The sequence below is a fragment of the Ambystoma mexicanum genome, chromosome 6q (assembly GCF_040938575.1).
Source record: "Ambystoma mexicanum isolate Mex_15411 chromosome 6q, UKY_AmexF1_1, whole genome shotgun sequence".
Lineage (NCBI taxonomy): Eukaryota > Metazoa > Chordata > Amphibia > Caudata > Ambystomatidae > Ambystoma > Ambystoma mexicanum.
The window spans coordinates 691,640,403-691,667,397 of NC_090937.1; the positions used below are offsets into that span (position 1 = coordinate 691,640,403).

Here is a 26,995-nt window from a genome sequence, read left to right on the forward strand (position 1 = left end):
GGAAGCCTCTCCTTGATACCGTGAGTATGGTCTTGCGTATGGTTGTACCTCGAAGGGTTCTGACCTCATCGGAGTTTCAAACCGGGCTTCTTACTCGGGGGATAGGATCAGTAGAGCCTGAGGGAGTCGCCTGTGGATCATATGAGAGGAAATGTTCTGGATTTTTATCATAAAAATCTGCCAAAGAAGACATTCTTGACATGACCCTATTTATGTCTTCACTGGACCATTTTTTGGAACTGGGGATGACTCTCTCAGCAAGTCTATGGGATTTATCTTGAGTAGCTTTGCTGGTTTTAGACATATCAGCAGACCTGGTCTTGTCTGTCTGTTTAGGGGGAGTGGTGTGTTTCACAGGTGTGGAAGAGTGCAAAGGTTGTTTCTTTTGCTGTTTTCCCCCCTTCCCGTGAGTGGAAACATGTTTTCCCTGTCCTTTAGTGGCTCCGGAGGTTTTCGACGCCTGGCGTCGAGGATCGGGGGTGGTGTCCCTGTCCTTCGAGCGTGGGGCCTCGCTGGTTTTAACTGCGGGCTCCGACTCCTGGAGCGCGGCCTGGGGGTGGAAGTCGTCTTCGTCTTCCGACGATCGAACTTCTGTTAGCCTAGGGAGCGAGGCACTTTTGGCAAGCATGGATGATTGCCGGGAGTCATGCGCCGATCTTGATCGAGAGCGCCCAGAGGACACCGAATCGGACCGTTCTGTTTGTGCCTCTTTCCGAGAACTCGACGTTGTCGAGTCTCGGTTGGACTTAGTGTGTTTAATGTGTGTAGTATGTGAAGCACTTGTGTCGCCGGGGGTCTTCCCCATAGCCGCCCTGCCGGACGACCTTCTGAGGTCGGGGACCTGCGCTCGGCTGTCTTTCGATGCCGTAATGCCGTCGAAAGTATGGCGTCGCTGCCGTCGCTGAAGGTGCCCTCCGCTGCCATGGCCGCCTGCCTGGCGTGGTGGGCCCAACGCTTCGTCGAACGGACCTTAAGTGTCTTAGGTTCAAACCTACTACACGCTCTGCAGTTCGCTTCGGGGTGGTCCCTCGGCAAGCAGAGATTCCACGTGGCGTGCCTGTCGACCCAAGGGTATTTGCGATTGCACTTGGGGCAGAATTGAAAAGGGGTACCCTCCATACGCACCTTGAGGCAGCGGGCTGTTAAGTGTAGGAAATGTATAAGGTGTACCTATATACCAAGAGTGTAGAGTATGTACCACCCCCCACTCTCCCTACTTGCAGGGCCGAGGCCAGAGGCCTTCCAAGGCCCGGGCCGAGGACAGAGGCCTTCCAAAGCCCGGGCCGAGGCCAGCGGCCTTCCGAGGCCCAAGTCCGTCGTGCAGCAGCCGACGGTCAATTTCTTCTCCAGCCGGCATCGAGTGTCGAAGTTCGACGTTGGGGTGGGGAAGGATGTCAAAAGATTATTAAATTAAATATTTAGCAAAAGTATGGCTAAGGCCAGGGGACTCCGCAAAATGCTTCCGACCAGTATGGCGGAAAAAAACAATCTGAGCATCCTAGACGCGTGAGGGATCTTGGGTACAGTGGACGTCACACTAGGGATAGTATTACTGGCACGCCCTGTGTCGACGCCCATTTTCGAGTTTCGAAAAACAAACTGTAATACTCCGCAGCTTCCACTAGATGTCGGCCTATGCACAGCATGTGATCTAAGCAGATTCCACAAGTCTCAGAAATACTTTTACTTTAAAATTCAACTTTTTGGCGTTATTTAGGTGTCATTTAAAAGGTGTGTCATTATTTATTTTTTCATAACAACAATGGATACCACTATTGCGTGTCTCCCATTTGACTCATTTGCATGAATTGGCAAGATAATGATTGGGGCATAAGTGTGAGTAACCCCTGGATCGACTGAAGCAGGACATTTAGTACATGTTAGTTCTCCAATCCCTGGCAAATCTCTTCCAAACCACTCCTGTCGCATACTTTTCCTACAGGAGAATGACATTTGCCATTTGCTCCATGGCGCTGACGGTATGCCACCAATGTACTTGTCTCAACAGGATTACTTATATAATGGACATTCCAGCTGATCAGTGCCAAAGTAGGGAGGTGCCTATCTTGATGAGGCCTACTCAACGTTAAGGCCCTGGGAGCAAAGATATGAGATCACTTCTCCAAGACCTTTGAGAACCACATTGTCAGCAGGAATTAAGTGACAAGCACTTTTTAAGAAGTTCTACCCAGAAAATCGCATCCACACCTTTTCTGCAACCCACAATGCAGGTGTGTAAACAACCTACCCAAGACATCCAGTAAAAAAACAAATCACCAATAAGCATTCACTGAGGGGCTTACAGTGAGAGGTTGATAATCTCTCTTCCATCGACTTTAAGTTCCTGATGAGGTTAGTAACAGAGCTCCAGAGTCGTACTACATCCTCCTCAGTGTTATCAATCCCAGTGTCAAAATCGGCTTCCTTTTTTTCATTTTTTCCCCAAGACTAATTCATTTTTTAGAATTACAATGTCAATAAAATCATACATAAGGATAACAATCAGAATACAAATCAAACAAAACATTTTTAGTATTAATAAGCACCAGAAAAATAGAACTAAATAACTAAGTTATGACGGGGGCGTGGCTATATGGCTACGGTGTAAGACGTATCCTCGGAGTGCTCCTGCCGATCCGTAATAGATCCTGATAAAAAATGCACTATGAGCTGGCGGAGCGACGCAGTCTTTGAAGCTGCAGGCGTGTGAACGAGATGAGGATGCAACGGTAAAGGAGTGGAGGACAGCCGTATTAAAATGACTGAAATATGAGCTGGAGAAGATTATGAGTGAAACACAGAGGAGGATACAAAATGGCGCCCACAGCAGAACAAAGGATGACCCTCCGTATAAATGCACCCGGACCTTGATTGGAAGTGCCTCCGGGCAGCTGGCAGACCGCGCATACGACAGAAAGTGCAGAACACAAAGAGTTAACAACAGCGGTGCGGAGGGGGGGTGGCGAGGAATGTTTATGTGTGGCGCTGGCCTCGATTCGGCAAGGAGGGCGCAGAGATAAGATCTGTGCTACAAAATTGCAGCCCAGACGACGGGAAGCGCAGAAAGGCCAGTCGGAGGTGCGAATGGGTCGGTTCGGCACCCTAACACTGTGGAGGATTGTGGCAGCGGCCCTCTGAAGGATCTGAGGGCCAGTCGGGTACGAGCCCACATGCGTCAAGGGAAACGGCCCATGAGGGGCAAGACTCGCCTGGAACACGGAGAGCTGCTGCACAGGATAGCAGACTGGGCGCCCATGAAAGCGAGCTGCCTGCTGGTGGTGAAATGGACTGCACGAAAAGGGGCTTGTCGGCAGATGTGTGCGCGGCTCTGACCTTCTAATGCGGAGCCTGCTAAATGGAACAGTGTCAGACAAGCACTGCGACATCAAGCCAGATACAATACAGCAGGCGGGTGGAGTTGGGGCAGAAGCTGCAAAGGGACAACATCCGAACGAGGATCATCTGCGTGTATAAGCAGAGCCCTATGTACGCCAGGTGGAGGAAATAAAAGTTATGAACCAAAGGGAACGCTGATGGACACATCATAGCAGGCAAGCAGACACAGCACACAGATGGAGAGGAAGGAGATGGTGCATCACAGGACACAATGAGAACAGAAAGCCATTCACTTCCACTACAAGTGAGCCCAACCAGCAGAGTGGAGGGACGCAAGAGTATATCAAGACAACTTGGAGGTGGCACGGGCACAAGACAGTGGTCCATTGCACAGGATGTCCAATGGGTGGTGAACACAGACTATTGTCACACAGACCCTAGGACAAATGAATGCAACATAACATAATGAAAGCTGGTGACAATAGAAGGCTCTAAAGGCAGGCGAAAACCTAAGGGATGGGAAATGCACGGGCATCACCGCAAGTACTGAGAGGAAGAGGTGGTGTGGCAGAGGCACACTGAAGGTGGTGTTGTGCTGCGAGTGGGACCACAGGCTAGCTCACATAAAGTGCCTCAACACCCTGAGGGGGACTTGGCGAAGGACACAAGAACAAAGCATTGCAGAAAGAAACCCCCCACCGGGTAAACTGTGCCATTGTGAGCATACTCAACAGGAAGCGTACCAGAGGGCCCGCGCCCAAGCACAAGAGGCTGGTGGGTAGAACAAGAACTTAAGCACATCCAAGGGCGTGCATCCTGGAAAAGAAGTTGAGAGGAATAATGTCTGTGAGAGGGGGAAAAGGGAAGGCCAAACAACCAACGATGGACAGATTCGCTAAGTCACAGCAGACCCTGAGCACCCCAACGCACGCCCTGACAAGCACAACAGCAGATGTTGCCCCTCTGAGAGATGATCTTGCTATATATAGTGGGAATAGAGGTCAACCTATTGCGACAAGACATGAGAGCGCTTGCGGAGAGGACGACTACCCTAGAAAGCGCTGTGAAAAATAATACAGACACCAGCACCAACAATGCTAAGGCGGTTCACATACTAAAGCAACAAGAGCCCAACCTGGAGAATCGAGCAGAAGAGGCCAAAGGAAGAGCGAGACGCAACAACATTCGCATGGTCGGCCTACCGGAAGGAGAAGAGGGCCAAGATCCAATGGACTAGGTGGAGAATATGATCATCCAGGAGATAGGGGCCGGCAAGCTTTCCCAGGGGTTTGCGATTGAAAGCGCACACAGAGCCCTAACGAGAAAGCCGCACCCCGCGGCTCCACCCCGGGCGATCATAGCCAAGATCCTGAACTATAGGGATCGGGAGAAGATCCTGGAGTTTTTCAGGAAAGGAGGAACGATAATAAGGGCATCGGCGACCATCACTGCCTACCCTGACTACACCATGCAAGTGCAGCGAAAGCGCTACGGATACGTAGTGATCAAAAGAAGACTGCACACAGCTGTAGTTAAATACATGCTCTTGTACCCTGCAAGGCTCAAGATCCTGCACAAAAGCAATGCATATTTTTATGACACTCCGAAAGACGCGACAAACTAGCTGGATGCCCAGAGCTGCCCGGAGCGCGACGCAGAACAAAGCCGAGATGAACATGATAAGTGACACTAAGTCACGCCACAGGTAGTCGGGCATGAGAGAATTATGAGTGAGATACCTGATAGTGAAACCTAAGGGTGCAAATACACATGATTGTATTAATAGATTACAATGTGCAAAAGTTGGACATATTGGACTAGAATATAGACTGCACAGTTAAAAGCTAATAAAGGTGCATCTAATGTGATGGCTAATGCAGGAGACACAAGAAGGATGTGACCTACCCCCAGCAGGTAGAGAGAGAAGAGGAGCCACTAGGGCGTTTTCACCCCGAAGAGCCCTGAGTGAGGGCAATTGCTGTGTACAGGGCTAGATGCAGGGGTGCCTGAGATCCAGGGATGGAGCTGGGCAACAATTGGGAGGGGCGGGGACCAGTAGTGAGGTAGATAATCAGTTGGGGAAAGTTGGGAAGGGGGATGGGGAGGGCGGCAGGAAGGGAGTTGGGGAGGGATACGGGGAGTTGGAGGTGACATCTTTAGGTGGGGACCGAGCCTATATGGGCCTACATGCGAAGAGAAAAATTCTGGACAGAGGCTGTGCTTGCAGGAGGGGGAGTGGGATACTACAAGATGATGGGGGACCTTAAAATTATCACGTGAAATGTTAGAGGGCTCAATAGCTACCTGAAGAGGAACAAGGTTATGATGTATTTACGCAGGCAGAAGATAGACATAGCCCTGATACAAGAGACTCACCTCACGCAGAAAAGGTTGGAGGTTATCACGAAGAAATGGAAGGGGACTGTGGTAGGTGCTACATATTCAGCTTATTCTAGAGGTGTGATTACATGGGTTGCACCGCATGTCCCATTCCAGCTACTACAATCCATAGTGGAAACAGATGGGAGGATGGTCATGATAAGAGGGCTGGTGGAAAACAAGGAAATTAGCATTATTAATACATATGCCCCGAACCAAGACACAGCGGCATACTTCAGGTCTCTGTACAGTAAACTTGGTAGGTGCCTAGGGGGGCGGTGACCTGGGGAGGAGATTTCAACTGTCAGCTAACCCCGAGAATTGACAGATCAGACAACAAAATAGATAGGCCCACTCCTGCGGCCAGAGCGTTGCAGACACTACTGAAAGACTTTGGGTTTGAGGATGCATGGTGGGTGCGCAACATGCAGGAGAGACAATATTCACATTACTCGGCCCCACAAAACTTGCATACTAGGCTGGATTATATGTTTGTTACACAAGAACTGATGGCAGCGATAGCAAAGGAATACAAAGCGAGGGTCCTATCGGACCACTCACCTTTGGTACTGGCATGGCAATATCAACCCCCAAGAGCAAGGATACCAACTTGGCACCTCAGAGCTGAGGCGTTGAAAGATACAATGTTCAGAGAGGATTTAAGGGACGAAATACTAATGTACTTCGATATTAATACTGGCAGTGTTGAGACAGCGGGTACGCTATGGGAAGCCTTGAAAGTAGTGATAAGGGGGATAGCTATAGCTAAGTCCAAAGGACTGCAAGGAGGGATAATAAATGAATTACAGGAGGCAGAAAAAGAAATGGAGAAAGCGTTGGGTAGGGGAGGCACCACCAAGGAAGAGAATGACACGATACTCAGATTGCAGCAAAAATGCGTTGGAAGTTGGGAGAGATTGTGTAATCTGAACTATGAAAAGTATGTAGAGACACAACATGCGGGAGGGGATAAGCCAGGAAGAACATTGGCATGGTTATATAAAAACGAGACCCCCAGACCCACAATCAGAACAATAACGAAGGAAGACGGATGCACGATGGACACCCAAGAAGGTGTTAATCGAGAGTTTGTAGATTATTACCAAATCCTATACGGAGATAAAGAGGGGAGTGACTGTAGGAAACACTGGAGGATATACGCTTGCCACAAATACACGCGGAAGAGCAGGAGGAGCTCGATGCCCCGATTATTCTAGAAAAATTAGAGGAGGTAGTAGTGCAGCTACCCACCAGCAAGACCCCGGGGGCCGATGGACTCCCGAGTGAATTTGATAAAATGTACAAAAGTGAGGTGCCCCCCCCCCCCGCTTCTAGTGATGCTCAATGAGGCTTACGAAATGGGAAGACTGCCAGAGACTCTAAGAGAGGCGATTATCATTCCGCTCCCAAAACCCAATAAACCCGGCAAGGATTGTGGATCATGTAGACCACTGTCGATGCTAAATCAGGATAGCAAAATACTTACAGCGGTCCTAGCAAACATGATGAGAAAAGTTATCTCTAAACTAATACACCCCGACCAGACTGGGTATGTCCCGAACAGGAACATAAACAACAACCATAGACAACTCCACCGAGTTATCGAACATGCGAATGGAGAGGCAGGGGAAATGGCAATTGTATCATTAGATGCAATAAAAGCCTTTGACTGAGTCAAATGGCCTTCGCTGATTGCAGCCCTGACCTATTATGGGATAGGGTCTGGGTATCTTAGATGGATTCAACTATTATATAGCACACGAATAGCCAGGGTTAAAACTGGAGCAATAATATCGGAGAGGTGGCAACTCGGTAGGGATACTAGGCAGGGATGCTCGTGGTCCCCCATTCTTTATATTCTTGCTCTAGAGCCCTTGGCGATATACCTAAGGCAGCAGTATAATGTAATAGGAATTACTATAAAGGGGGAGCCGCATTTAATCTCCCTATATGCAGACGACATGCTGTTGTATTTGCGTTACCCCGAGGAAAACCTCCAATATGTGCTAGAGGTGATGGAGCAATTTGCGTTGCTGTCCGGTATAGCAGTGAATCCCAAAAAATCCTGTATATTCCCGCTGGGCAGATATAGAGGGATCCCGCTAGAACAATTACCTGTTTTACAAATACCATGGGAGGTCAACACATTTAGGTATCTTGGGATAGATGTTTATCATACGGTGGAGGCAGAGCACCTATATAATACAGAGAAAGCGATCAAGAGCATTGAAAATAGCATGATGTTCTGGGCAAAGCTTCCATTGGCGATGATGGGAAGAGGGGCAATGCTGAAAACGGTGGTCCTGCCGAGATTACTGCATTATTTTAGCAATATACTATACTTGATACCAAGGCGATTCTTTGCTTGACTGCATAGCACATGTAGGGTTTTCCTATGGTGTGGGACGAGGAAAAGAATAGCCCTTTGGAAACTACAAATTCCGCATGATAAAGGGGGGGATAAAATTGCCAAACTATGAAATTTACTATTTAGCAAGCCAGCTACAATATGTGGCAAAATGGCTACCAGACGATCCAACCTCTGAATCTAGGCTGTTTAGACTGGAATGTGCCCCATTCTTCCTACAAGAAATGATGTGGCTGCCCAAAGCAGATATGAGAGAGCGCCCGAAGATGATGATATTAGGATGGGAAATATGGCATAGGGTTTGTCAGGTGATGGGGAACACATCCCTGTGTTCCCTGCAAGTGCCACTAGTTGTGTTGGCAGGAAAAGAAAGCCAGCTAATGAAGATGATCAGGAAGCATAGGGAACCAGTAGGGATAGCAACTATGGGAGATATATGGCAAGAGGGGGAGATAAAATACTTTGAGAGGCTGGTGGAGGAAACAGGGTTACATACGGGACAGTACATCACGTACCATGGGGTGGTGCGGCAGATCAAGGAGACATGGTCAGAAACAATACTAGAAGACCAACCGGACGCCATTTTAGACATAATATATGACATTGCAGATGGAGGGCGTGAGCAGGGCTTTAAGTGGGGTAAGAAATCGAGGGGGGGCCCTCATTTGGGGGCGTGGCTTGTGGGGGGCATGGCCTAAAACGTACGCAAACCGTAAGGTATGCACACACACACATATATATGCATGTTATATATCTGTGTGCGTACCTTACTATGGTTTGTGTACTTTGCAAGCCATCTTTTCTAAACATAGAAATATTTATTTCTATGTTTAGAAAAGATGCCTTGCAAAGTACACAAACCATAGTAAGGTACGCACACAGATACTATAACATGCATATATATGTGTGTGTGTGCATACCTTACGGTTTGCCTACTTTTCAGGCCATTTTTTTTTAAACATTTCGGTTTTATAAAAGATGGCTTTGAAAGTACACAATTCAAGCCATCTTTTATAAAACTTTGACTACGGACAAAATTGTCCGTCGGCAAAGATTTATAAAAGATGGCTTGAATTGTGTACTTTTCAAGCCATCTTTCATAAACCTCGAAAAATGTCGAGGATTCCCCAGGTTCGCCGAGGGTTAAAGACGCCTCGGCGACCTGGGGAAACAAAGGGACAGTAACTGCCTCTGATGACCCCTCGCGCGAGAGGTCACCAGAGGCAGTTACTATGACTTACAGAAGTGGCAGCCAGGCACAGCATCGCTGTGGTTGGCTGCCACTTCTGTCAGATGCCTGACTTCATGGCAGGCGCATCTCCCGTCGCGGCTGCCGCCGCGACGGGATAATGCATCCCGCCAATGTTGCGTGCAGTGGAAGGGGGGGCCCCGGCAGGGCCCTGGCTCAGTCCCACTTTTTGGAGACTGCCGGGGCCCGGCCCCGGCAGGCCCCGGCCCACTTAAAGCCCTGGGCATGAGATATCTAGAATATACGAGATGGTGATGTCCAAAGTGGGGAAGGAACTAGTACGACTGAGGCAGGACTGGGAGGAAGAAGTGGGTGCCCCTATGACAGACGGGATGTGGGAAAGGGCCCAAGGGTATCACAAGAAAGTGTCAAGGAATGCAAGGTTGCAGCAAATACAACTATATGTAACCCATAGAGCCTATATGACACCCCAGAGGATAGCTAAATTTAAAAATGCAGGACAACAATCATGCCCCAAATGTCAACAAGAGAACGCCGGAATGGTGCACATGTTTTGGGCGTGTCCAGTAAATGAGAGATTCTGGAGAGAAGTAGCACAAAGTCTGGAGGAGAAGGGGGTTGAGATAACGATAGACACAGCGTGAGCATGCTTCATAGGAGGGTTTCCCAGACCACGTAAACTTAAGCATGTTAGCAAACTAAAAGATCTGGCATACATACTCGCAAAGCACAGAGTTGCTATGGGATGGAAAGCATGCCACAGTCCGAGAATAGAAGTGTGGTGGAAAGAACTCCAGAAATGGGTAGAAGCTGAAACTGCAGTATGGCAGGAAGCTAGTATCTTTGGCGGGGAGGAGGAAGCGGAAACCCCGACAGCCTGGAAACATTTACTAGCCGCGTTATTTGGGCCCACGCAAGACTGGTTGAGAAGTACCCCAGCTGCAAGCAGAAGAAACGGAAAGTGTAGGAGAGTAGGCTCGGGTGGGGTGTGGGGGGGTGCAAGAGTATTGGGGAAGTAGTAGACATTGTTTGAGTGATGTAAATTTGAAATGTTATAATATATATTGTAAGTTTGGTTTGTGTTTGTTGAAAAGCAATAAAAATTGTTTAAAAAAAAAACTAAGGTATGACCAATAATAAGCTGATTATCAAACAATATAGTGACATTGTATACAGTATATACAAAAACACAAGACACTAGACACGACAAACATCAGCCCCCTACCCATTCCCCCACCTCGACTAGAAATTCAATATATAGTTAAAACTAGCTCTGCCAGAGCATCAAGCATAAAACGCGTTAAATACACTCCATTGCTCTTTATAGGATTCTTCTCTATGTAATTTACCAAATTTAATCTTCACTAAGCGCGCTTCCTTTTAATTATTCCCACGTGCCATGATGCGAAGACAAAAGGTAGGGACTCCTCCATATGTCATAGGGTCTGTTATTAACTCAGGTGAGTAATAAGGTTCGATTAGAGGACAGGTCACAGCAAGGACAGCCCCAGCACCGCTTTTATCAACCAAGTACTCACAGAAAACATGCACTTGCATTGAGAGCATGAAGTATCATCCGGTAAATCAATTATTTCCAGTGGCGCAAAGGTCCCAGGGCCATGCTAATTTCAATGATTAGTAAAGCAGACACTGCGAACAAGCTCCAAATTCACACCGGGTAACGCCTCTTCCCCACCCCATAGACAAACATAATAGCAGGGATAAGCCCGCTTGAGTCATAAGAGGATGCCCTCGTTACACAGTCAATAAGGATTGTTACGAAACAGAGGCCATCTGGATCAAGACCAACGGTCGGAAAGATGCCATCTGCTGAGCAGGACAGATCCTGACCATGCAATTTCCATAGGTGTCAGCGACGAACGGCGTGCATACTCACTAGGAGTGGATGGGCTCCAACTATGATCTCTAGCAGTGTCCACTCCCCTCCGAGTGCCCCAGCTGTGTTAAGTACTGGGAGCCCTACGCATACCCCAGGTCGTCACTTTGAGCAGAGGAGCTGCGCATTTTAAAACAGGCAAACAAAGCACAGCAAAGGTTCAATGAGGATGAAAAAGCAGTCAACTGTCCCTAGGGCCTCTTTATGTTTCAGTGGAAGTGAACTACGAGTAGAAAATCCAGCAAAAGAGGGATATTTGAGAAACATGGAGCTTCTCATATAGACAGCCATTTCACTCAGCTTCTCCACAACTCCCTGCACAAAATGGGTATCCTAATATCACATGCCACTTCTCTGGAGGGTAAAAAAAGAACACATGAACTAATAAAAGCCTTGGTGATAATTCGCCCCAGCCACCCAATGCCTGGGCAAGTCCCTGGTAGCAATACCTTGAATAAGGTTCCCTTTCCTGGGTGACGCTGTGCTCGGGCGTTGTGCTTTACAAAGTTCCTCAGGACCCTCTGATTGCTTCCCTTCTGGCTACAGTGGCAATGGGCAGGTGTTTGTTTTGCTCCACCCACCCAGCGCTAGCCAGGAAGGGCTCTAAGATGCAAGTTAATTTAGCAGTTGGTTTCTTTTCTTCTCCATAAGGAAACACTATCTGCTCAGTCTTTTTCTGTAGTCACTCGCAGTGTCTAAGGGGGATTTGGTTTCTTCGGGTCTCATGTTAATACAGGCCAGGTGCCTTCCCTGCTGGCCCCAGGTAGCACAATGACTCTAATGTGAAGCAAACACTTGTGTTCCAACTCTACGTTCTTTACAAGAAAGGTCTGCAGTGGCACCTAGAGGTGAGGTGGCCACGAGTGTGGTTGGGAGCCTGCCTAGGGCCTATTTTGCTTCCCTTTCCAAGGGAACTGAGCCTGGCACCCAAGCACATCTTACCTCCCCTCTGTGTCGAGCCAACGCTTACTTGTGCCTGTGCCCTTGACGCTAAATCTCCCAGTTGACCCACAAGCTACAAGTTGATTCTCCTCCTTGCCTTTCAGTCACAAGCTTTTTCATCCTCCCACTTTTTTCCTGCCAACAAGTGAAAGGCCACTGCCTTACTGTTTTGGTCACTGACTTGACTTCCAGGAACCTCCCACTGTAATTGTTGGTTCCCTGCTCTTTTTTTTAACTCCTCCACCTACAGGTGTTTGCTCCTCTCCTGTTCTCCTCCTCCCTTTCTAGGGATGTACTGTCTCACCCTCTCTCACACCCTTAAGTTTCCTACTCCACCCTCCTCATTCACCATCAACCATCATGATGCTCCCTATATCCTTTCTTTGTCTCTCATCCTTCCAACCTCCTCTGTATAGTCCCTCCCCCTCGATCTTCTCTACTTCCAACTTCTACTGTACTCTCCTTCCTCTCCAACTCCAACCACGTTTGCACCCTGACCTCCTGCTCCTCCAATTCACTCTGAACCTCCAAGAGCCTCTGCATCCTCGCCTCTCTCTACGAGCCTCTGCATCCTCGCCTCTCTCTCTACGAGCCTCTGCATCCTCGCCTCTCTACCACTTCCAGTTCCTTCACCTGCACCTCCACCTGCACATCCACTCCCTCTGCACCGCTCACTGCTCCTACCATAACTCCCCATAAGGCTTCCTTTTGTAAAGGACTGCCAGCATTTTCGACTTTGTTCAAATAATGACTGACTGTACCCACCTTGCCTTCTTAAACAGACTGGGCATGAGTAAGGGCAAGCATTGAAGCAGAGCAAAATTATATCATAGCACAGAGATGGCAGATGCAGGGTAGGCAGTGTGTTATGGTAACTATGAGGGGTGATTTAAAGACTAAAAGCCCCTCTCCCTTGAGCAACCATTTGGGTTAATGTGCCTTGATTCTCCCTCAAGTGTGTTGAACCCTAAAAACTGCACAAGGCACTCACTCCATCTAAAAAAGGTGTTGAACCGAGAGTGATGGGAAATCACTCTTGCAAGGGTTTTGAGGTATGTTCAATGAGATAACATCCTGGTGTGACCAGACAATGTGAGGCACCAAGGTTTGAGTTCTCTGAACAGTATTGCAATTACATTTCACCACAACCCTGATACACCATAAAACACACACTCTCGATTACCAACACTGACATCACATTCCAAGTCAAAGCAAGAAGCAAGCATGCAAGAATGTGTTCTCTGGCAGATTTCGTATTTGTCCATTGGGAAACATTTTGTCACACGTTCTATTGCACTAAACAAATTTGCATGGAAAAGAAGAGCCGATTTGTTGGAAGATGAAAAACAAAGAAAAAGGAGCGCAACGATTGGGTACATATAACACCTTAGTAGTGGCCACATCTTTTTGCGAGTAGGTTGTACTCTGGTTAGAACACAAAGGAAGCTTAGACTGAAGGCAAATGCACCGGGCAAACAAGTTGAGGCAGCACAGGGGATTGATCAGGCATGGTGCCATGAAACAGGGGTAATCCACCAATAGCAGCACCATCATGCTCTGGCCCATCCAGCTTTGCCAAGCAACAGGTTCAGTGTAGAAGACATTGGAGAGGACCCATGGTCAGCAACCACACGGGCAGAACAACAGACGTGAACTGAAAGGTAAAATTACAGAATTGCCAATAATGGGGATTACAGTTATTGCTTCTTCAGATCTCCTATATGAATAGTTGCGGAAAACCTGCAGAATTGGAGGGAGCCATGACCGACTAATCGGACATGATGCAAAGCAGGTCCTCATAAACCATGCACTGGAAATAATTCAGTCAGATTAAAAAAGCAGTGCTGTGTTTCTCTAACGGTTGCGACAGACAGAATATGTTCTCCATGCCCTGCGCTTTCGCTTATAAAATGTGAGTAACAGGAACAACCATATTGACAGTCATTGACATTACAAAACAATGAGAAAAGAAAAACTACCAAGAGTACACTCCTGATGCACCGAGTACGAGTATCCATGGGAAACAGATGCATCAAGCCATCAGAACACACCAGTCATCAACCATTCTCCTCCATAAAATCAAGCTCTGCATTCCTGAAGCAAACTTTCAGAAAGTTGTCTAAGGAAGAGTCATCTCTCATCTAGATGTTGACAAAAACCTCCTTGGCGGTGCCGTCAACACCACCCTGTTCCCCTGAAGGGAATCCTGCATGGAGTAGCCAACCTGAAAGGACTGAAGAAGTATGCTCATACTGTGTAGCCCCGCCAACAAGAGACCTAGTGTGGCTGCCCTCTTATCCACCATTAACTTCAAGAGAGCCAGAATCACTGACAAGGAACTAACCAGCAGTGTCTCAGCTTACCTTGCTAACAAACATACCATCTCCAGAGGGTAAGCACTACAAGGAGCCTGGACATCTCCAAATAGCAAATCAAGAACTTCAAAAAGGAAACAACCACGAAGCAAGCAGCCTCCACATATGCAGAAAGAACATGGAGCAACACCCTGTCATCAGAAAGCTCTGTCTCTCTTACAATTTAGAAAATGGCAAAGGGCGCATCTCTTCAAAGAATATCGCATGGATTGATATCATGCCGAGCCACCCGTCCATGACTGGGTAAGCTTTTCCCTCTATACCCTTCGTATCCCCCTTATGTGTGCCCCTCTGGATACTCCTCATACATACAGTCACAACATTTAAAATATTAAAGTAAATGAAGCCTAAAAACAGCAGCGATAAATGGATGCTGTGAAAATACAATAGCTGGCAATATAACCCTGGTCAGTGGGAAGCTAAGCATGAACATGGGGTGTTACAGAGCCCCACTTCTGGGGAAGGCCCTCACTATCCGAGTGCCTATGCCTGTGCATAACCTGGTCCGAGGAGATGAGGTGGGTGGGGGGAGCGAGAGGGACTCCTCTGGCATGCCCGAGTTCTCCACACACGAGGCGTGTTGAGCTAAGAGGTGTACTTTCAAGTCAAACAGGAGTAGGAACCACAGGAGGGAACCTTGAGTCGCTTGTTGTACATATGTTCATGAGAGGATTTTTGTACGTTGGAATAAGAGTAATCAGCGGGTATTGGATCCTCATTGCACACCCTTAAATAGTTTTAGTTCCCTTGAGCAGTGCTAGAGAGGTTGTGAATTGAAAATAATATAGTTTGGAAGTATTGGGCAATGCATGCAAAAGACCAAGGAGCATGTGCGATGGAGTAAATGATGAACAGTGGCAAACATTTAGGGCCTCATTACGAATCAGGCGTTAAGGGGTTAACGGCGCCATAAACGGCGCCGACCCTTAACGCCTGATTACAAGGTCCGTTAGCGCCATGGTGATATTAACGCCTACTTTTTGCAGGCGTTAAAATCCATGGTGCTAAGGGACCATGGTGCTAATTACGCCACCATAATTTACGGTGGCGTAATTAGCGCCTTCACCACTCCCAGTATGCCCTATGGGGCAAAAATGGGAATGGGGAAGGGTAAAATGGGAAATGGGGATTTACCGCCCCACTCACCTTGGAATGGGGCGGTAAATCCGTCATCCATCATGGTGTAAACATAGTTTACACCATGGTGGTAAGGGTACGACCCAGGCGGTAACTTACCGCCTGGGTCGTAATGAGGTCCTTAGGTTTTTGGATAATGTGAATGTTTCTCCCTACTGCGTTGAACAATATCAATACCCAAAATAAAACCTTCTGCCAAAGGAGATGACGGTTACCCCACAAAACAGAACATCTTATCAGGAAGAAACAGCACGGCTTGCATGGAGAAAAATACATTAATCCACTTACAAGAGTGTGCATGAAATATAAACATACATTTGACTTACCCATTTATGAGTATTACACTCACTGCCGTTTCAGCGGTTAATGCATGTATAATGAATTTCATATCACCTGCCAGGGGGCAAAGAAGGAATATGTGCATTATTACAGAGCCTTCTATTCACCCCTTTTTACATAGAATCACAATGCATTAAGCAGGTCAGTAGGTCATATGATTGTGAATACTGCTTTCTTGTGGTTCCGGTTTATCACATGGAGGTGCTTAAGGGTACATATTATTGGCGGCCTCTAGCTTATTCTATTGTCAGGATATATCTTGTGCATGCAGGACCTGGTTTACATAGATTATATAAATGGAGTTGGTCTGGTTTATGTCATGGCTAATGTTGAAATGTGGTAACCTAAACCACGAGGGTATGTGATGGTGAAAAGGGAATGGGTGCTTCATTCGGCCCTATCGAATAATATGGTAATTTATTACATGGTCGCTACCGATTTGTAGTAAACAAGGTAACTGTAGAGGGTGAGAGGACAGCCATTAGTCATCCTTTTTGAAAACCCTAGAACCATGGAGGTCAAAGGGCCTTTGACAATTTGCATCCCCTTCTACATAACTTGTCATCCACCAACCCACAGATGTTGGTTAGACCGATGAGGGCAATCCATATTTCATTCGGTTGCATCCATTTATTTGAGGGTAACTCCATAAAACAAGAACACATTCATAAAAGTAAAATAATACACCGCCCATTTTCAAATTGGAAATATCGCAATCATAACTTTCATGGCAAAAACTCTGAGGGTTTTCTGAACACTACACTAAGAAATAAAAGCATTCACAATCGTATAATGTCATTATACATACTGAAACATCCATACAGCAAACTCAACATCAGCAGACCAAAGGTAAGCCTGGCTTTGTTCATCTGTGCCTGTGCGCCATCAAATCAGCACCTGTGTAGGAAATAAGTTAAGGATTACATGTAGAACATGGAGGGGGGCGAGAAGAGGTCTAGTGAGACAATGATATAAACAAGAAAGTAGTGTTCACAAGATTCATTAAGGAACAACTATCCATTGAGACAGAACAGGTCCCAAGTAAACCATGGCGTGGGGCTCTGCAGAATCCCCAAGCCATGGATAGGCTACAGGGCAGATTAGAAGCAGGGAAGAATAGTGATGAGGAATTTGTTAAATCTGAGAATGTAGAGAGCATATCCCCAACCTAGTGAATCAGAAAAAACTGCGAACCCAGTGGAGACTCCAAGATCTAAACCAAAAGAACAAAGCGTTGATAGCCAGACAAGAAGGAGAGCGTTAGGCGGATGTCTAAACCCCATGTAAGGATCAGTTGTCAGAGGGCCTTAAGAGTCAAAATCCATATGGAGTTATGCTGTTTCTTAACTCCAGGAATGTTATAACTTAAACTCAACAGAGCAGAGAATACGTACGCAATGGAACTGGTGGCACTGGGGATTCCCACCCCAGTCTCAGGTTTGGAATAGTGGTTTAGCCACGGTCTGCATCCGTTGCATGCCGTTTGGTTCCAAATACTAATATTGAATGACTGAACATTGTTAAAAATGAACCTACGATCCAGGTGGTGCCTGCTTCCCAATTAGTTACAGGAACAGGTTTCAAACCACACTTGCCAGCAGCACTGCAACACTAAAAGCAGTCCCTTACTGCGGAACCGATTCAGGTACACGCGTACAGAAAAAAAGAACTAAATTACAACCCAGGGCGTATTACTAAAGCACCTCACATGAAACAGGAAATCGTCCTTGCAATACCGTAGGGTAATAAAGGCACTTCAGAGGGAGGCATTACATTCCCCTGCTGTGAGGAGGTAGTTCCCATGCACTCATATTGCTCCGGATACCGTCCACTATCCTCATATAGCAACTATAGAACATGCTTACATCACGCAGACTTGACACTTGTATATTATATTGAACTTGTTACCTTTTTTCCCTCATGGTCAAATCCATTTACTAGCACCCTTTACTTCATGCCAGCCAGCTTCTAATGCAGTATCCCACGCAGCCTCTGCTGCCAATGGTGCGTGGAACAATAATAATGGCTTCACCAAAACCCAAAGTAGACTACATTTCACACCCCTCTTTGATCCAACTACTGGCCATCCAGTCAAATAGTTCAATAAGATTTTTCAGGCAAGACCTCTATCCGCTGAAACTATTCTGCTGCAGTTCTTCCAATTCACTGTTTTTCCCCACAAGCCTTTCAAGTATTACCGATTCCAAAGGCTGTCCCTACCTTATAGGTCAGGGTGGACTTGCTATGGTAGGTAGTCTTTTGTATGCTCCAACCAAACTTTGCCTTCTGGTACTGCATCTGAGATGTACTTATTAAATCTTAAGTACAACACATTTGCATTCTTTTCTATTACATTATCAAATCATGTTTGTCTGGAGCCCAATAAAATACTGATATAGTTGGGTTTATATTTACTTCTTCATGCACTAGAATGTCGGCTTACATGCCACCCCTCAAATTCAGTGACTGTCGCAGTCAAATGGATAATGGATTTATTTTTTATTTATTGGTCATGTCTATTGTGCACCAAACAGCAAAATTGAATTTCAAGGCGCATCAAGACTTATTTTATGCCCATTAAAATGAAATCTAGTTAACCCTAACTGGAGGCAAAGGGGTAATGAACTGGCATAAGAAACTAGGACATGATGCACCGGTATAATCATCAATTATATGCAAAACCTAAAAAAAACGATGTTATAGATTTACAATGTATTTGTTAGTGGTTTGTTATATTGTGGATTATTAGAAGCACATATCCTGGTCGGAATTTGGTTCTAAAATCCATAATTAATTTAAGTCTCTGAGCACATTCGAATTTCCCTCTGTGGATAACATTAATAGTTTCCCGAGTCAATGTCAACTTCTACCACCCACCCCTGAGCAGAAAAAACGACTCCATGCAGAAAACGTAAAGCACGAAATAGTATTAGCTATTAAAACCCTGAAAGTTGACAAAGCCCCGGGGATGGATGGTTCCCATCATCCTTCTACAAGCATACTCACAAACGCTACTCAACTCACTTCATGAAACATTTAATGATATCAACAACGCAAGCATCGTGATGAATGCGCCTCATATAGGCCAATAGCGGTTCTTAAAAGGAGTTAAAATATATGCAGAAATCGTAGCTAATAGATTAGGAAAAGTACAGCTCACAATAGTCGGAATTGAACAATCTGCCTTTGTATAATAGGCAAGCAGCCGATAATGTCAGGAATATTATTAATTTGGTATATATTGCACAAGGAAGGATAATTCCTGCCATTCTACCAACATCAGATGCCGAAAAGGCTTTTGATTGAGTCATTAAGTCGCCTTTTCTCAAGGCAGTTATGGAAAAATACCATCTGGGAAGGGAATTCATAAAATGGATAATGGCGCTATATGCAGCACCTTCAGGTAGGGCAATGATCAATGGCTCCCTTTCGGACAAACTTGTCCTCACAAGAGGAAAAAGATTGATGTGCCTGCTGTCCCCCCTTCCGTTTGCACTAGCAGAAGAGCGAACAGAACTAAGAATTAAAACACAAACAAGATAGATGGATTCAAGTATGCAGAGAAACCCATGACATTACATTGTTTGCCAAGGATATATTATCACTGCGGGTCCCCTCCAACTCTATACCTTTGGGGCTCCAAATATAAGAGACCTTTTGCTCAGCATATGGCTTTAAGATCAATGTGGGAAAAAGTGAAGTGCTGAATTTGGCATTAAGTTAAACCCACGCTAAGGAATTAACTTTAAAAAACCCTTCAGGTAGGCGAGGGAAAGCATAAAATACCTATGCATCCCGGTCACTCTGACAAATGCTATGCTATTTCAAGCAAATTACCCAAAAGCTTGCAGGGATATTAAAGAAGACTTGAGAGGATGGAACCTTGAAGCAATCTCCTGGTTCACAGAATTACTGCAATATAAAGGAACATACTATCAAAATCGCTCTACTACTTCCAGGCATTACCAGTCTGAATATCAAAATCTACTCACAAGAGCATCTAGGCTGACATGCAGAGACGTATTTACAATAGGGTCGACTAGGCCCTGGCCTAGGGCGGCAGATTGCCACAGGAGCTGTATTTTTTAGCAGTTTATTTTCTATGTGTTCTTTTTTAAGTATGAAGTTAATTTCGTTTTTTTCAGAGTCTGACTGATACACAACAATACATGAGTGATTAGAGTGGTTAGCTGTCATTCCACTGTGACAGCTGAAGTTGGTGCTGGGGAAACATGTACAAATGCTTGATATTTACAAAAATGTTTATTGTTAGGGCGATTTTGATTTATATTGTTAAATGTGTACCAAATCCTGCATAATTAAGGTATTTTGCGATTCAGGCATACAACTCTCACTGACATATTTGACTGATATAAACCTCTTTGGTCATTCTTATGTTCCCACAATGCGCTTTAATATACAAAAAAGCTAGAACCTTATTGGTTTTATTGGAGCAACTCTCCATCATTGGAGTTCTTTATAATCAACACACATACACTATGTTAAGCAATGACTTTTATGTTGAAATACACATAACATGCATTTTTTAACCGTTGCAAAAATGAGGGGTTTTCCTCCAGAAATGTAAAGGTTAAAAATGATGCATCAATTTACAATATTTATTTATTTTAATTCTTAATAAAGCACCAAATCGCTCGCAGGCCACATGGCGCACATATTAAACGCATGCCTAGGCTTAAATCAGGTGCTGTGTTCCCAGTGCCACATTTCAAAGGTATGTGGGCACCCAAAAGTTGCATGCATAAATAGATAGTACATAAGTAAAAATGGCACAGAGTAAATCAGAATTTGCAAGTGCATCAAGAAACCTGTGAAAGGGTACCCAACGCCATAGAAGGGTGAGAGAGAACAAAAACGATGGGCCTAATTATAAGGTTGCCGGTATCCTGGCAGTAAATCCGCCAGGATACCAGCAAATATTATTATCATTTCCTGTCCTCACTCGCGCGGCATTACTGCCAGATTACGAGTGCCCGAGTGATGGTGTTAATCCCCATTCATGGAATACCATAAGACTCCATGAGGGATTTCCATCATTACCGGCACCGGCAACACCAATGCGGTAATGTTGGTGTTTTTTTGCTGGTAAGGTGTCTGATTTACCTTCAGCTTTTAGCTGGAGGTAACACAGGTGCCCCGCCCCACTGGCAAACCTGTAGTCAGCAGTTCTGGTATACGTTAAAACCGGCACTTTAATACCGGACCGGACGACTTAGAATGAGGCTGTGTGCCAAAGGTAGACCCTGTTTCACAGCTGTAAAGGAGAAATGCCTGTGGTGTCCTGACAAGCTATCCGTTCAGTCATCTTTACAGAAGTTGCCCGGTGCTAAGCAGGGAAATGACATCCATACTGGGTTAATCATGTGTCTTTGATGACACTCAGCTGCACGCTCAACAATGCCAGGAGAATCAACTACAAAGTATGCCACACAATGCATAACAGTTATGTTTATAAGTAACCTTCACAAGAATGTATTTATTTATTTATTTATTCAGATTTGTAGAGCGCACGTCAGCCCGGGGGCATCGTGGCGCTTGTTACAGTCATATCTTGGTTACAACATAATACAATACAGGTAAAGACAATATTAACAAAGATTACATTATTTACAGTGGAAATGTGGTATTAGTAGAAGAAGCAATGCAGTATATTTACATGGATTCGCAGGGGTCACATTATTGTGTAAGGAAAGAGGTCTTCAGTTTCCTACGAAAAATCGGGAGCGAGTTTTCCGCTCTAATGTCTGCAGGAAGAGCATTCCAGGTCTTGGCGGCAATGTAGGGGAAGCTTAGACCACCAGCTTTGGCTTTTTTAATGCTTGGGATGCAGAGTAGGTTGGTGTATTGCGTCCTGGTGGGACGGGCAGAGCAGGGTTTGGAGATGGTCTTCGATAGATAGGACGGGGCGGAGAGAGAGAGGCATTTGTGGGTGAGGGTGAGGATTTTGAGAGTGATTCGTTCTTTAACCGGGAGCCATTGGGCTGCATGCCTGGCATGGGAGATATGCTCCCTTCTTGGGATGCTGAGAGCGGCCCGGAGAGCATTGTTCTGTGGGACTTGGAGTTTGTTTAGGTTTTTTGCTGATGTGCCTGCTAGGAGGGCATTGCAATAGTCCAGTTTGGCTCCAATGGTTGCTCTGGCTATGGAGAGGCAGTTGGGTTTGGAGAGGTATGGCTTGATGGCGTTTATGAGCTTAGTGGTATGCGCAGATGAGGAGGTAACTGCGCTGACTTGTCTATTCATAGAGAGAGAGGAGTCTATGTACACTCCCAGTGTTTTTACCGCTGTGGAGACGGGGATGATGGAGTTATCAATGGAGAAGTTGGCGTACAGTATGTCCAGTTTTAGATTGTAAATACGGTTGGACCTTTACTGTGAAACAGTACATCAAACGACAGCAGGAAACGTATATCCATAACCCACAAATCTCATAGTATTCCTATGTATTTTACAGGCCAAACAACTCTAAGGAGTTAAACAAAAGTTTAAATTACCGTAAATGCAAACTGGCAAGACCTGTAGCCTAAACCGTACCTATAAAGGTAAAGCTTTGCGGGAACACCCAACCCATTACCCAGTTTTACTCTTGGAACGTTGGGTATTTTGGACATTGACACAAACAGCAATGATGTAAACAGCATGTACCACTTAATTTGTTAAAAAATCTGCCTGCACTGCACAGCTATGAGGAATGCTGTTGCTTCCTACCCGTGAATGTTCAGGGCCGCCCTTATCCATTACTCCACCGTGGCAATGCACAGCCAAGGTCCCAAGAACCTTCTCCAACGGTCTTTACTCTACAGAGGTGTTCATACCCAAACATAATTTACACATTTCACTTGTGATTTTGCCATCTTTTACTGGTGCTCCAGCCCAAGGGATTGGAGGTTGTGGGCTGCAGCAGGTGATAACTTTCCCCATTTCCATTTTGCCCTCTGCTAACACCAGAGCTGCAACCATGAGAAGGAGGTTGAGTTATTTTTATTCAACATTCGTGTAAGATGCGCCTATACTACTTGCATACATTTCATATGTAAACTTTACCAATTGACAAGACTGCATGAAGAAATTTAGTTATGTTGCCTGAAGCATTCATACTACAGATCAGTCTAGGTGCGTCTCATAGGGTGACTCGTGAGAAACCAGACATTAGCATTGCCAATAACATTACTCATTCCAACCTTCCCTCTCTTGTATCCAGTTGGCAGACAACTTTTGTTATGATCCCTTCCTCTAAAAGATTATTTTCTGACCTAACAAAAAGAGTAAAACCAGTGTGATGAGGCAGAAGGGGATGGTAAAACTCGGCTCAAGGAACTTGTTGAAACTGTAGCCTCACCAGCCACACTAAATGAATTGAATGTATCTGGGCTCGTTCAAACAACTCTGAGCCCTTTGCAGTCAAACAAACTGCTGGAAACGGGATGCTTAACCACAGAAAGAAACCTCAACATACAGCGACTGGGTAATCTAAGTGAATTAGAGATCACGGACTGGCAAGATGAAGCAGTTTGTGCGGATTTGAGTGATTTATCAAAGACCCTGCCAATTGCAGAACCAACAAGGAAAAGCGCAACGGCGCAGGTAGATCGGCAAGAGAACTTAAATAGACCAAAGATCAACAATGACAAGGGGGCCTTCCTGGCTTCAATTATGGAAATTGGGGGTCTGAGCCCGGCAAGCCCCCCATACTGTGCTCCCTCTACTGGGCAGATGGACACAGGACCAAAAAATCTAAGTAACTGAGGCCTGGCGAATAAATAAATTCAAGACAGTTTCAAATCTTGCAGGGAAAATTGTAAGTGAAAAAAAGAGAAGCTTATCCTTTATAATGGAAAGACTTGCAGTGCTTGATGGAGATGAACCATTGGATAACATCGATCAGCATCGAAAGAGGCTCAGGGGAAGGGGATCACATATCTCCACCAATAACCAGGCTGATTTATTAAGTGGGGCTTCTTCCTCTGAGATAAAAGAGCAACAGCAGTTGGTGATCAACGAGATCTCCTTAGGGAAAATAAGTGACTTTTGTAGCAAGGGAAGAATGGATGATTTTTGTCCATACCCAGAATGTTGTGATGGCAGCTTTGAACATCACGATTGCCTCTTTTATCAAAGTGTACGAGACTATCAACGAATCTCTGCAATCAGTCTACACGCTGAATCTGCAAACAAAGGAGCAGCTAAACTAAATTGAAGGTTTTGCGAAAAGACTAGATGTGATAATGGAGAAGGAATCAGACTTATCCTACCAATGGCAAAATCGCTTTTGCGATCTGGCACGACAGGAAACGAATGATAAGCACCTTCTTATGGAGGCCATTCTGGAAGATCAGAAATGGATAAGGAAGTCCAACCAGCAAAAAGCCTCCTCTTGCTTTTTGGCTCAAGAAAATCATTATGGCCCTTCATTTAACACAGATCCGATGGGAAAGGTGCACAACTGCCCGGAAATTAAGAATTCAACGCAGCAAGTAGGGGGCCCTTTAGTCCTGGGAAAGGGCCTTAGCGCCCCGGACCAGCCAAAGCCGATTGCATCCTAACATCAGGTGGTGATGAGACAAAATTGAGCTATACGATGTATCAAGACCCAAACCTTCAAGCAACGCAAATAACTAAGGTTGGAAACTACTTCACAGAAAGACCTTCTAGTGAAAGCACAAAAGAAAACAAAAAAACAAGCAACTAAACGAAAAGCGAATGGCTCTAGAGCCTTTTTAACGAATATCAAAACACTCTGGTACACCCAGCAAAGAAATTGAGGAGAGAAATGAAATTAAATTATACGCCCAAAGAGCAGGCCACACTAGAAATTGTTCCAAATAGTGGGATTGATAATGAATCAGTCAATGAAACAAACCTGGAGTCTAATGCATGTCTGAGTGACCTCATCAAAATAATTGAAAATAATAAAGAGGAGGAATTGTTGGACAATATTAGCTTGTCAGACTGGCCAGCCATAGACAAGCAATCAAATAAAAAGGGAAGAACGATCACAGAAAGAAAGAAACTGGATATAGATGTAAAAAGGGTGAAAGATTACAACAATTATTCACAGGGTAAAAGAGAAGATGACGAATCTTCTTAGAAACTGGAAGATAGAAGAAGACTGAGATCAAAAGCCCGAGCAGAAACATCAAGGGTGCCCACTAGGTATGATAAAGAACGACAAAGGAATATAAAAAACCCAGATCTTTTAACACGATTGGAAGATAGAAGAAGATCAAGATGCCAGACCTGAGCAGAAACACCACGGTTGACTACCAGGAACGAGAAAGAACGACACAGGAACACAACAAATTCAATGGCTGATGAAAATCGACTCGAGATTACAGAGGGAAAAAAACCTGCACGTCAAACTTATAAACTAAAATTGGAAAGGACCGTGAAAAACAAGAGGATACTTCTGAATAGAAAGAACCTGATGTCCTTACTCAATCAGCTTTCATCCACACGTAAGATCACACCTGATTACATCGTAATAGTCGAATTTATTGACGAAAAAAGGACTGACGTGATCATAGTACACTTAAGATCGCAGAGAGTAAAAGATACGTTGATGAGAGTAAAGACTAAGATGGCGGACTTAGGTTTCAGGTCCAGTGATCCAGAGGTCTTAGACGGGAGGCAACAGGAAAATGACCCCTCACGGTCCAGAAAAGAGCAAACTGAAGAAAAAATGAAACCAGTAGAGTTAAAGGACTCTACACATCCACAAAGGGAGCTTCTAAAACCGAGGGCCAGCAACAGCCACCGTTCCAAGGAAGTTTGCAGAGACAACTCAGACCCACAAAACATCGAGAAAAGGTCCACTGAAACCTTTTGACAACACATTGTCAAAGCTAAGGTTCACTGTCAGACCGCAGGCTAAACAACCAGGACCTGGGGACATGAAACAGCCGTTTTGCGAAAGCGGATTATGAACACCCAGTATCTGGACGGAAAAAAAGAGGCAATAGATTACAACAGATGGAGCTGAAAGAAGATCACTACTGGCTTCATGCAAACCCAGGGGATTTGGCCACCTCTACTCTGGAGAAAGTGATTTCCTGGGGAACTTGGAACTAATCTGTCTGCAGGAATCCTGGAGAAATGTGCGAGGGATACCAAGTGTTTATTAACCCTGCCAGGAAAGGTCCACTGGGCAGACCTCTTGCTGGCCTCTTGACCCTGGTTAAAGGTGACAGTGATTTACAGGTGCTGGAACACCATATTCCTAACCCATATGTCCAGGTGTTAAAATAGTGAAAAACAGGGGGCCACACGAGATTAGGCTTCTCTTAATTAACACGTACTGGAGTACAAAGGACTGTGAAACGGACAACTACCTATTGGATATTATGGAGGCTATTGATATGTCTATGTTGGAGGAAAAAGACTAATTTATCCTAATTTGTGGTGACCTTAATATAAAGCTCCTGGATAAAAGAGGTCAGTTCAAAGAAGCTCACATTTGGAAACTAATGAAAAACAATGGCTTGACGAAATGGACATTAGAGAGATGATAATGCTAAACGAACAGACAAAAGGTGATCTCCCAGGGGCTGATACCTAGTCTTGTAACTCGTGTAGCGCATGCTTAGATTATTGCTTCGTTGCAGGAACACCTTAAAGTGGATCCACTCCTTCACAATTAAGAAACAGAAAGCTAGTGATCATGGGCTACTGGAAGTTGAATTTCTTTGGAAGGCCAGAGAGGCGAAGCAACACACTATGCCCCCACTGGAATTATCGTGGGGAAGGAATAGACTAAGAATAAAAGCCTAGGCCATTCGCAAATTGGTGGATCGCCTTGTCTACAATGTTAAAAGTAATCAAGATGCAGTGGAGTATAGATGGTTATTTAAGGAGTATGCAGTTAAGCGGGACGTAAACAAAAACAAAACAATTGTAAGGAAACATGTATACAACATAGACTTGGTGGGGAAAAGGGGAAAAACATCGAGCCAAACTGCTACGACTGCGAAGAAGCACCCTCTCTAATAAAGAGG

General features: G+C 45.3%; 1 protein-coding gene across 9 annotated transcripts in view; it reads right to left on the minus strand.

Moving 5' to 3' along the window:
• IL15 (interleukin 15) overlaps window positions 1–26,995 on the minus strand; it is a 1,104,687-nt gene that overhangs the window by 557,321 nt on the left and 520,371 nt on the right. For 5 of the 9 annotated variants that reach the window (XM_069631186.1, XM_069631185.1, XM_069631187.1 and 2 more), the window contains 2 exons: window positions 16,792–16,880; window positions 15,971–16,037 (listed from right to left, as the gene is read on the minus strand). In XM_069631186.1, coding sequence (XP_069487287.1) covers window positions 15,971–16,037; window positions 16,792–16,852 — 128 coding nt within the window. In that variant the 5' untranslated portion in view covers window positions 16,853–16,880. Of the gene's footprint in view, window positions 1–10,831; window positions 11,008–15,970; window positions 16,038–16,791; window positions 16,881–26,995 lie in introns of those variants that run through there. The other 4 variants (XM_069631191.1, XM_069631189.1, XM_069631190.1 and 1 more) reach the window with 2 other exon arrangements.